General features: G+C 32.2%; 1 protein-coding gene across 1 annotated transcript; it reads right to left on the bottom strand.

Moving 5' to 3' along the window:
- Nucleotides 1–206: 206 nt before the first annotated feature.
- Nucleotides 207–12869, bottom strand: eIF4A (eukaryotic translation initiation factor 4A). Its single transcript, XM_014243076.3, has 5 exons — nt 12757–12869; nt 11167–11393; nt 1015–1628; nt 728–951; nt 207–664 (listed from the first exon to the last, which is right to left on the bottom strand). Coding segments are annotated over exons 1-5 (1212 nt in total). The 5' UTR covers nt 12759–12869; the 3' UTR covers nt 207–519.
- Nucleotides 12870–13106: the final 237 nt, after the last annotated feature.

Raw genomic sequence — 13106 nt, 5'->3', positions numbered from 1 at the left:
ATAAAAAAAATATTGCGTGAGGAGCTTGATACATTTTTTCTTTAGATCTTAATATAGGCCCCAGCTCAATCTTTTATTAACTGAATATAAATACTAATATTGGCATTGGTAGTAAACTGCTATTTTACTAAAATATAAGCTCAGTATATATGTATAAGACAAAACATAATTATGAATATGACATGTTAATGAAAACACAAGCACAATTACTTCCTGTCCTATCTTTGTTAGAGCTGTGGCCCAGTTAGTTTATTATCATAATATAATTATTATAATTGTTGCTTTTTGTTGTTTAATTAATATATATTAATATTCTAGAAAAAAGCTGACACAACATTATATTCATTCTTTTGATGTTGTAGTTCTACCAGTTGTTGTTTATTGTATAATATATATTCTTTTTATTTTGGAGAATAAGATACATCTGCACCCACTCGTAAGATTTTATAATCTGATTTACACAAATTGTTGTTCTGATTTTTATACACTGCTTTAATTGAGGCTTTCGACGTTAAAGATTTAAATTAGATCAGCAATATTGGCAGGCATTTCCTCAATAGTAGTGTGGTAGAACTGTTCTATGTCTTTAAGAATTCTTCTATCCTCGTCCGTAATAAAATTAATAGCAACTCCTTTGCGACCAAAACGTCCACCACGACCGATTCTATAATCAAAAAGCAGTAATATAATTATAACTTTACATGAGAATATATATATATATTGTTACCTATGAATATAATTTTCTCTATTGGATGGCAAGTCATAGTTGATGACTAGCGAAACTTGTTGTACGTCAATACCACGAGCGAGCAAATCAGTTGTAATAAGAACACGTGAAGAACCCGAACGAAATTGCTTCATAATCACTTCACGATCGCGCTGCTCCATATCCCCATGCATGGCAGATACAGTAAAGTTATGATTTGTCATTTCTTGGGTCAACTGATCCACCTGCCAATTCAATAAATTATTAAATCATCTATAAAATCATATTACTATGTCATCTTTCATTACCTTACGCCTTGTATTACAGAAAATGACAGATTGAGTAATGGATAGTGTATCATACAAATCACACAGAGTACCAAGCTTCCAGTTTTCTTGCTTCACATTAACGTAAAATTGTTTGATACCTTCTAATGTGAGCTCTTCTTTCTTTACTAAAATGCTTACTGGATCTCGCATAAAGCAGCGGCTGACTTCAAGAACATCGGGCGGCATAGTGGCAGATAGTAAAATAACTTGAACGTCCGGAGGAAGCATTTTAAAAACATCTTGGATTTGATCCTTAAAACCACGTGATAACATCTCATCAGCTTCATCCAAAACGAACAATTTAATATTATGGGTCCGAAGCACTTTGCGGTTAATCATATCATACACACGACCAGGCGTTCCAACAACAACATGGCATCCAGATTCTAAATTTCTGGCATCCTCACGCACATTGGTACCACCAATGCAAGCATGCGAATGGACTTTCATGTATTCACCAAGAGCCATAACAACACGCTGAATTTGAGTTGCCAACTCTCTAGTTGGAGCTAAAATCAACGCCTGACAGTCTCGAATGGACGTATCGATTTGTTGCAAGATAGCAATCGAAAAGGTTGCAGTTTTTCCAGTACCTTTAAAAGTGACAACGAATTATTTTAAAGAACCAATAAAGAATTTAGCTTTCAGCGAATATTTAAACGAACTGAAAATAAGTCTAGACCTAAAAACATTAATATGTTATCATGTACAAAGCAATTAAGTTATAACTTATTATAAAGGACAGTTAAAATAAAAGAACTCGAAAACAATGTGAGTTTTAATCCACTCTATGAATAAATGTTTTGAATTACATATTATATTAAAGAGTGTCCTACAAAATTATAACCTAAGGGGCATTGACTTATGTAACTTGAGTTTTAGAATTAATTAGCTATTTATTATTTTAAATAAATAAATAAATTTTCTAATTATTTTGTTGGGACTTATTGTTTTTGGGATATTTACAATTAAAGTTCAAAAATTCAACTATTTTAAGTGCGTGTTTATCAATACATAGTATAAAACAAAGCCCATGTATACTTAAATCTTTAAAACTACGCAAAGGATTTTGATGCTGTTTTTTTTAATAGAGTGATGGAAGAGGAAGGTTTATATGTACAATAACATACATTAAATAGGGGGAAAATACTGTTATGTTAAAGGTTTCTAATTTGATGTGGTAAATAACTTTTTTTCCGCTTACATTGCAAACGCAGGCTGAACATAAATAACAACAATAACATTTTTTTGTCATTTACTGTTTACGACAAATAATGGCTAATTTTCGAAGCGATTTTAACCCTTATGTTAGTAACCAACTTTACCGACGTCTTTTAGCAACCGAGTACCGGGTACCCACGATCTGAGTATTAAAAATTTAGTTTATTTTATTAAAAGAAAAATTTTCTAAATGATTTTTTTCTTCAAATATTAATAGTCAGTGACAATTTAAAGAAAAAAAAATAGCAACGTAGAATCGTGAATGACATCTGAAACCTATTTGGGACACCCCAGGTAGTCGGCCGGCTTTTATTGTTCGGCGCCGAGCAGATGCCGTTCGAGAGAGAAAAAAAACTCAAGGTTATTTCTTTGTTTTCTATCGCGCACTAGATTCGACCATTTTTTATTATGTAACAGATTTTTGGTGGGATCAGATGTGTTTCATTTGGTGTTCTCTTGACAGTGAAAAATAAAGATATGGAACAATTATCGAGAGCTGACTATGCTCGGTAAGTAAACGTTACATATATTTAACATTTGTAAATATTTTAATTACAATTTTGTGCAATATAATTATAATTATTTACGATGTATAATTTATTAGGTTAAGTGCAACCGAAAGAAATGAGTACTTGAGGAAACTACTTGGAGAACACGACAGTGATTCGAGTAGGGTTTCTGATAGCGATGACGAAGACTGGATTCCAGCACGCTAAAAAAGAATAAACCTTAAATCCCTAGTGTTATGGGAGCGAAAAAGACACGGGAGCAGTATTCGACAGTTTTTGGATTTCATGAAAAGGTTACCATGTGTTCCTAAAAAAAATAATGCTGTCATTTTGATATCTACAATGCATTCAGATATATCAGTTGGTGATGACGCTAAACGATAACCAGAAATAATAAATTTCTATAATTAATATACAACTGGGGTTGACACAATGGACCAAATGGTGCGGAGATACACTAGTCAACGACGATCTTCGAGATGGCCAATGGCAATGTTCTTCAAAATGCTAGATATTTCTTCACTTGCAGAATATATAATTTATTATGAAAATAATAAAATGATTGTCAAAAAAACGACAGAACGTCGTCAATTTATGCGTAAACTAAGTGAAGAACTAGCATTGCCGATGATTGAACATCGCACGGCGAATCTACAAGTAATGCGCCACTTCTCAACAAAGATTGCCATTGAAAGTGTATTAGCCCATATACTGACAGAAACAGTCGTGATAAATCCTGGTCCTCGGCTCTCCCTATAGTACTTTTAATTTAGTAGCGATCGGACGCGTTTATTATCGGAGCTCTCTAGCGAGGAAAATAACAGTACTTAATGAAAACCTGCTATTCACTGCGACAACGTATCTGTAGTTATAAGTAAATTGCGATAAATAATTGTATGGTAGTACTTTTAAAATATAAATGATATTCTATTCTAAGGTTTATTTTTAAATCACACTTACAGTAATTATAAGTACATAAGGTTAGATAAGATTGGATTAAATAAAACTATAATTAATGGATTAGAATTTCGTATTAAGATCTTGGTTAAAATTTAGAGTTAGATCAATTTCATATTAGGGAAATTATTTCCAAAAATCGTAATTTAAGGTGAGGTATGTAAGTCCAAAAAAAAATACTTAAATAGGTATCTTTTGTTGTTGATGATATTAAAATTTTTAATTAAATTAAAACCGTAGTTTAACTTGAGGTATTTCAGTTAAAAAAAATAATATCTTTTTTTTCTAAATGGTAAGTATTTAGATATTTTTTACTGCGGCAAATAATACATATAGAACTGAGTAAATTTTTTGTACAGAAATTATAAATTAATGTCTGGTTGATGTCGTCGTTCGAGCATATTTCGTAGTCCAGTGAATGCCAGAAGAGTACGATCGGGATAGATATAGAGCTGAGAGAGAGAATCTTCAGTAGACCGTGAGGTTCGCCACAGCCGGGATCGCGATAGGCATACGGTTCAGAGGGACAGAGGATCGTCAGTAGAGCGTGAGGCTCGAGTCAGTCAGCTTCGGGATAGATATAGAGCTAAGAGAGAGAAAAAGGGAATCTTCAGTAGAGCATGAGATTTGCCGCATCCGAGATAGGGATAAACATCGAATATAGAGAGCATCATCAGCACGAGTTACCAATTCATGGGTAAATAAAGAAAATTCTGCCATGAATTACGATCCTTCGATTTCTTACAAGGACGATCGTATAGCATCAATAGGTACTATGTCAGTAGTGTGTAAACATTGCTTGGCATTGAAATTCAAGGACGAATCGAAAGGCATGTTGCTTACAAGGAAAAATCAAATTAGAAGAAATTCTCCCTCCACCTAAACACCTTCACTCTCTTCTTACGGGTGATCTTTAGAAATCCAAACAATTCATGCGCAATATACGCCGTTATAATAACGCATTTTAAATTACTTCTTTTAAGTCGTTGAGCGTGGGTCCGTGCCTACATTTAAAATTCAAGGGCAAGTGTATATACGCAATATAAGTATATAAGGAAATATATATTATTGCAGATCCAAATACACTGCGATTAAGTGTTCCAGCAGATACTCCTGACATTAGTAGCAGTGGTGATAGCTGGACAGCAATTTAACAAGAGATATTACATTGCTAATACTACTAACTCAGATTTAACTAACAGTGTCAAATACACAAGGGAAACATCATACGATCAAACGAGACTTTTACAAAATATAGCTCAAGATGGGCAACGATTAAACATCTATGAGAAAAAAATATTCAATGCAATGAAGGAAAATTGCTTTTCCTTGATGCCCCAGGCTACATAGGAAAAACATTTTTAATCAATCTGCTTTTAAAAAAAGTGAGATCTACCGGAAAAATTGCGTTAGCTGTTGCGTCATCCGGCATTGCCGCTACGCTTTTGGAAGGAGGCCGATGATAATAACGTGAAGTGTTTCTAAACAGAGCAATACAGGAAAATTGATGCGTGACTGCTAACAGTGTGGGACGAAGCTACCCTGTCAAACATGACGTCTGTGTGAGCACTGGATATGACAATGCGCGATTTGCGCAACAAAAAAATTCACCTATGGGTGAATGTACCATTCTGTTCTCAGAAGATTTCCGTCAAATCTTAAGTTATGACTCGAGGAACACGTGCTGACGAAAGAAATGCTTCCGTCATCTTTTTTGATAGACAACATCCAAGAATTAGTCACCAATGTCGATCCTGACATTGATAACATAAGTTATAAGACAATATCTTGGTTTATAGAAAGAGCGATTTTGTCACAAACTAACGAACAAGTAGATAAGGTAAATAACTTGATTCTTTCAAAGATTGATGGGTCAACGAAAATTTACTACTCGGTCGATACTGTTCTCGATTTGGAAGAAGCTGTTTATTTTCCTACAGAATTTCTAAGCTCTTTGAACCCGTCTGGACTCCCTCACAAACTGATGTTGAAAGTAGGTTGTCCTGTTATTTTATTAAGAAACCCGAATCCACCTAAACTTTGCAAAGGCACGCGTTTGCTGGTAAAATCACTGAAAACTTTCATAATAGAGTGCACAGTACTCACAGGATGTGTTACCGGAAAATATGTATTGATTCCCCGAATCCCTCTGATACCATCTTAGAGACTTCTTTAGCAATGACTATAAATATATCGGAGGGTCAAACCCCCAACGTTGAAGGCTTAGATTTGAGCGTTGACTGTTTTTCACATGGCCAACTATATGTCGCTCTTTCAAGAGTAACCTCTACAAAAAACATCTTTGTATTGCCTAATAACAAGAAAGCTGTGAACGTTGTATATAACGACATTCTGTAATATACTAATTGTTGTAAAAATAAAATAAATAGGTAAAAATATAAAAAGTAAATAAGTTAAAATGTAGTGGAAGGAAATTTTCATGGTATAGGGAAAGGGGAATTGTTTTACTCCAAATTTATCGCGTTCGGGCCACGGGCAGTAATGATAAATCAAAACTACAAAAATACCATCGATTTTAATAATTTTTTCAGTGAGTGACATAGGCTTTATATATATACCTCCTGCTCAAATATAAACGAGACTTTATCCATAACTCGACAAGGACATGACATATGGCCATACTTTTTTTTGCTTAGGTTGGCAGGACTGTTATATGATTACATGTCAAATTTGAGCGCGATCTCTCCCATAGTTTACGGCACTATAAAAAAGTCAACCTCGAGTAAGTTTTTCGAATTTTACTATGGATATTAACGTTGAGCAAAAAGTGTGTTTGAAATTTTGTTATTCCAATGGAATAAGTGCGACGGACGCAATGAAAATGTTGCAGAAGGCATATGGGGAGTCTTGCCTATCACGTGCACGTATTTTTGATTGGTATAAGTCGTTCAAGGACGGCCGTACATCGCTGGAAAACTTGTTCCATGATCGTCGTCCTGCAACGTCAATAAACGAAGAAAACGTCGAAAAAGTAAAGAAAATTGTGTTGGAAAATCGTCGTGTGACTGAAAGAGAGATAGCTAGTGAGCTCAACATATCAAATGGATCCGCTCATAGCATTATTCACGATGTTTTGGGCATGAGACGTGTGTCTGCTCGACTTGTTCCAAAATCCAGCTCATACGTCTCGCCTTGTACGCGATTATTTGACCAAAAACAACGTAAATATTGTTCCGCAAGCACCGTATTCCCCCGACATGGCACCGTGTGACTTTTTTCTTTTCCCTAAACTCAAATTGCCGCTTCGTGGAAAGCATTTTCAGTCGATTGAAGTCATAAAAGAGAATTCGAAGAAGGAACTGAAAGCCATACCTAAAGCGGCCTACCAGAAGTGTTAGGAAGATTGGAAAAAAAGGTGGCATATGTGTATCGCCTCTAATGGTGACTATTTTGAAGGGGATAAAATAAATATTGAAGAATAATTAACCGTTTTTGTTTTATTGAGCCAGTCTCGTTTATATTTGAGCAGGAGGTACAACGTTCACAGTTTTTCTGTAGTGTATTTAGTATCAGCATTGCCCCCGTGCAAGGCCGGGTCGGGTCGCTAGTTTGGTATATAATGAATTGTACACATATATTTTTAACTTTTATATCCACTAATACTTCTCTAATTCGGTTATACACATTTGTTTTTTTATTAAATAGCGCAAAAATAACATTAATTCAACATTTAACTTGGGTTTAAAGTCAATTATTATATTTATACAACAAAATGGTTGCATGCAAACTAAAAATAAGTATTGCCATATTTCTTGCGAATAAAAAAAATTCTATACGAAAGAACTGAGCACACCCCGGTGTTGGACCAACCATGATTATTTTTTTGAAGCACGGCCGAAGGCTGCCAATGCAGAAAAGAATTTTAGGCGAAAAACTAATAATGTGTTATTTATTTCCTGCCATTGGGGTATTATCTGTTTTCTTTATTTCTTTTGGTTGCTTTGTAAAATGTATATTTAAGGTAACACTAATTATTTGTTAGAATTCAACTCTTTTGTTATTGTGTGAATAAAACGAAATTAACAAAAGTTAAATATTGAATTAAAGTTATTTTTGCATATATAAAATAAATGTGTAGAAACGAATTATTGAAGTCTAAGTGGATATAAAAGTTAAAACTATAAGTTTAAAATTCATTATAAATCAAAGAAACTTTAAATTGTTGAATTTTTTAACTTTAAATGCAAATACAGTGATGTACGATAAAATAAAGCCACACAATCGCTGACGATGTTACTTCATTTAAAAGTTTTTTGTGAACCTAATATTCTATGAACTAACGGTAGGGTAGATCAATAATAACATCTTCTTTGAATATTATACAAGTATTTCTGAAGTCAATTGCGGGTTCATTTTTTCCAAATCAGTGAAAGTGTGCTATTGACTGTACAATGAAATAGAGCCAAAGTGCGTTAAAATAGAGCCAAACGATAAAATTGAACTTTATTTGAAAAAAATTTTCAACAAAACGTTCATAGAAATTAGGTATAAAAATGGAAAGAGTCATTCACTGCAGTCGTGAATGCTGAAAACTGATAAAACTTTGAGTTTACAATCAAAAAGCCAAAGGGAAAAAGCTCGAATAGTTGGCTGCTAAATAAAAATAATTGAGAATGTAATAAATTATAAAGAAAAACCAAAAATATATATATTGAATTACAATACATCAAGATTTTAAATGAAACCATGTTACCTTATGCGGAGTTTAATATGCCCTTCAATGGGTGTTTCAACAAGATAAAAGCCCGAAACACACATCAAAGCGGGCAAATGAATGGTTGAGACAAAACGGCATCGCAGTTCACACAGACCTTAATCCTATAGAAAATTTATGGCGGGAGGTTAAAGTGGCTCCGAGAGGCCAAAATCCATCCAATAAAGAGGAACTTTGGAGGCTAGTGAACGCCGCATGGCATAAACTTCCAGCTGTTATGTGCCAGAATTTAGTGGATTATATGCCCAGACTTTGCACAGCAGTTATAAAAAACAATGGATACTGCACTAAATATTAATGTAACTGTTATTATTCTTTATGCTTTCTATTGATTATTTCATTAAAAATTACAGATTTCAAATCACCGGAAACAAATAAATTAAAATAACGCCTTCTGGCTTTATATATACCACAACCAAAACGGGATAAGCTGAGTTTTTAATTTTAATTTTAATTGGTATCTTAATATATACTCCATGCGTTGTTTCTAATAAAAATAAAACCTGAAAAAACCAAATTTCTTGAAATATATTGATTTAAAAGATATCTATAGTGCTGGCTCTATTTCATCGTATATCAGTGTATCTTAAAAACCATATGTCAGAGGCAACTAAATATCTTCTTAACCTGGAGAACCTCCTCTATCCGCACATACCCATTTTAAGCCCGAATTCGAAAATGCTTTTCTAAATTTTACTCAATAAATAAAGTTGAAAAGTTGACTTATGTTAAATCTTCCAGTATTTTTTGCTTTTTACCACAAAAAAAAAAAGTAAGGAAGTTCTAATTTCGGGTGTCACCGAGCATTTTATACTCTCGCAATAATAATATTTTATATTAAAGGAAATATTGATCCGATTCAACCAATTTTTGACACAAAGACATAGGGTGCGTTCGAGATGGCAATCACGACAGCAGTTTTGCAAATTTATACATATATAATATATAATAATTATATTATAGGTACTGGGGTCCACATATTCAGTACCTAGGGGCTTGAACAGTTTTGATTCGATTTAGACAATTTTTGGTCACAAGGTGCCATACTTTAAACGCATTATTCACGCAAAGTTTTGTTATAATTGTTTGATTTGCATAGTGGAAAGAATGAGATGGAATTTAAAATGGTGTTATATGGGTAATGGGGTCATGGTGGTAATCTGATTTCGCTATTTTCGCAATATAACATAGAAATATGAGAAGGTCGTGTATGGAATTTGGTTGAAATCGGTTAAGCAGATCCCAAGATATGAGTTTTCACCTAAATGTGGGCTGTGCCACGCTGTCTAATTTTAAATGCGGCTTCTATAAAATCATCTTATACCATTCCAGAGATACAATTAATTGTCTCTGGCGTGTTTATTGCTTGATTTATGGCGCATTTAGTAGTTTTTAACAGTACCGCTATATGGGATGTGGGCGGGGTTGTCACCCGATTTCACCCACACTGTCACACTTAACACTGTCGATAGAGGTGATAAAAAACATTTGCTCTCAGTGAATTTTGTTATTATAGCTTTAGCGGTTTAGGATATATGCACATTTAAGCTATTAGGAGGTGGGACCACGACTGCTTTTTAAAAAATTTTAAACTGCAGATGCCCGACCCTAATATGATCCTGTATACCAGATAACTGTATCTTATTTAGCTTAGCTATAACTTATTTATTTTTGATTAATAGCGTTTTGTGGCCGTGGCAGTGGTCCGTTTACGCCCATCTGCAATACCAACCGTCTTATGGTACCAAGTTTCATAAAAATATCTCAGTTTTTACCCAAGTTACAGCTTGCGCGGACGGACGAAGAGACAGTCATCCGGATTTCAACTCGTATCTTTATACTGATCATTTATATATACATAACCCTATATCTATCACCATTAGTTTTAGGTGATATAAACAACCGTTAGGTCAACAAAGCTATTATACTCTGTAGCAACAGGTTGCGAGAGTATAAAAATAGAAAATACGCTGCTTTACCTAAATACGATATATGCGATTTTGTGGAAATATTGCGCTAATAAGGATTGCGCTCGATGAAATTGTTGCATATATTGCAATTTGTCAAATTTTTAAAATTTTAAATTAAATTTTTTTTTACATGAAGATGGCTTTGCAAAATATAAACCAATGCTCCTGTCCAGTTTCTATAGAATCCTATACATGTTGCTTTCAAAAGTAAACTAGAAGTGCGCGAAAAAATGATTCGATTTTATAACGAAAATCCAAATTAGACAATGAAAAAATTGTTAAAAAAGCAAATCATCAAAACTGATTTATACATCCATACATGTCCACAAGTTGCTGCCCCCACAAGCAATTTTTCTAAAAAAAAAAAATGGTTTTTATCAAGCAAACAAATTACGGAAAATACTATTAAGAGGCTCATCGAAGGTATGTTGGAAAAAATTAAATTATTTATAAAAAAAAAAAGAAAAAATTAAATTATTTATAAAAATTAAAAGAAAAAAAATTATCTCGAAAACACACATATCTCAAGCTGCAAAGAAAAATATTCCAAAGGCATATTCTCATTAAAGGTACTTTATGCAAGAACTAATATACAAAACGTCAAAGGAAATAACTATATGTTCATGCTATTAAATTATCTCAACCCTCGACTAGTGGAAAAATCATAATATAATCTGCAAGTTATAATTTCGACAACTAGTACTTTATAGAACTATTTCCATCCATAATTATTACATACCAGATTGGGCCTGAGCAATCACGTCGCGACCTTTAACACAAGGAATGATGGCGCGTTGCTGAATAGCTGAGGGTTTCTCAAAACCATAGCCGTAAATTCCTCGTAAAAGCTCTTCACGCAAATTCATGTCATCAAAGTTGTCGTATACTTCATGCCAAGTTGACTCGATGACACCCTCCGGATCCATACCACTGGGACCTTCATGAGCTATATCACTTCGATCGTCCCTATTTAATAAAAACATAATAATAAATATTAAAAACTATTAATTATTATAAATAAATATTAAAAAAAATAATAATTATTATAAATAAATATTAAAAAAAAACTAATAATTATTAAAAAAAACTAATAATTATTATAAATAAATATTAAAAAAAAACTAATAATTATAATAAATAAATATTTAAAAAAAACTAATAATTATTATAAATAAATATCAAAAAAAACTAATAATTATTATAAATAAATATCAAAAAAAAAACTAATAATTATTATTATAAATAAATATCAAAAAAAAAAAACTAATAATTATTATTATAAATAAATAAATAATTATTATTATAAATAAATAAATAATAATTATTATAAATAAATAAATGATTATTATTATAAAAAAAATAAATAATATTATAAATAAATAAATGATTATTATAAAAAAAATAATTATTATTATAAATACAAATTTTTTATAAGTACATTTTAACTGAGTATTCAAAAGTACGAGTTATATATGTATTGTAATATATTTTACTGGAAAAATTTTAAGAATGAAATTGCAATGAAGCAATAGCAGACACCTAGTTACTAATGCTAAATTCCAACTATACTTTTATTTTGGAACCCTGCAGGAACTATTACCAGGTAGTCACTTATCAATTTTTTTCTACCTTCATTCGTCATTTTTTACCATCTGCCATTTTGTTTTGTATTTCTGTATACTCAAAATATAATACAATGCACTTAAGTCTTTGGTATTATTCTTGCTGGGTGTGCGAATATATACGATGTTTAAGTACAGGGTTGCAAAGTACTTGGTTAGAAGTACAACGGGAGTTATAGGGGTAAAGCTTGAATCGCGTGGAGAAAACTGATGAACATTATTTTTTTTTTGGATAATTACAATTCCTCGTTTGAACAAAATAATTAATTTCAGATTTCTGTAATTTTCCTATTACAGTTTAATAAAAAATATCAAAAAAAAATTATGGTACGAAATTCATAGTGACACTAGAATTTCATTGTATATACTTATATATAAATCAATGCACAATATGCATATGGATACATTCAGTTTAACCCAATAATATATATAAAAGATGTGATCGTTGAGGCGTTGACGTTTAAATTGTCGACATCAATAATTATTTACTTCGGAAGTTTTCTCTTTCTTGTATTGAATTTTACGATTTACTTTTTGCTACTCTTCCTACAAACACTATCAATACGCAAAACACCAACACATCAATTGTAAAAATTATATGCCCATTTCTACAAGAAAATGACTGATTTTTATCTATTCATAACAGTTAAAATGATATCAACACAGAACACAATATTCTCATAATTATTAATCAATTTTATACTAACATTTTCTGAAATTAGTTTGGCACTTTTTACACACGTGCTGAATGTGTTCGTAAAAACCAAGCGAAAGGCTCCATCTTGCCGAAATCTGAGTCATTTGCAAATCGAAAAATTCGTTTAGTTATAGGTTGGCAATAGTGAACTCAACGAAACAGACTTATTCTATTACTATTTAAAATCGGAGCAAGTATAAAAATTCATTTATTGTGATATAAATATTAATGAAAATGGTATGTTAAAAATTGCGCTTTAAAACACATTGATATGTACACGCATATTAAAAGTTATAAATATACTGTTCCTATTGTAATTATTATTATATATATCTATAATGGTACGTAATGTAGTTTCGG

The sequence above is a fragment of the Bactrocera oleae genome, chromosome 3 (genome assembly GCF_042242935.1).
Source record: "Bactrocera oleae isolate idBacOlea1 chromosome 3, idBacOlea1, whole genome shotgun sequence".
NCBI classification, from domain to species: Eukaryota; Metazoa; Arthropoda; class Insecta; order Diptera; family Tephritidae; genus Bactrocera; species Bactrocera oleae.
The sequence above is the reverse complement of the archived record's forward strand: the minus strand, read 5'-3'. Positions and strand labels throughout refer to the sequence as shown.

Bases quoted from the DNA above. Each gene is read 5' to 3' on its own strand.
- eIF4A (XM_014243076.3), bottom strand. The intron at 952-1,014 runs GTAATGAAAGAT...TTGAATTGGCAG, and splicing joins TCTGTAATACAAGGCGTAAG to GTGGATCAGTTGACCCAAGA. The intron at 665-727 runs GTAACAATATAT...TTTTGATTATAG, and splicing joins AGAGAAAATTATATTCATAG to AATCGGTCGTGGTGGACGTT.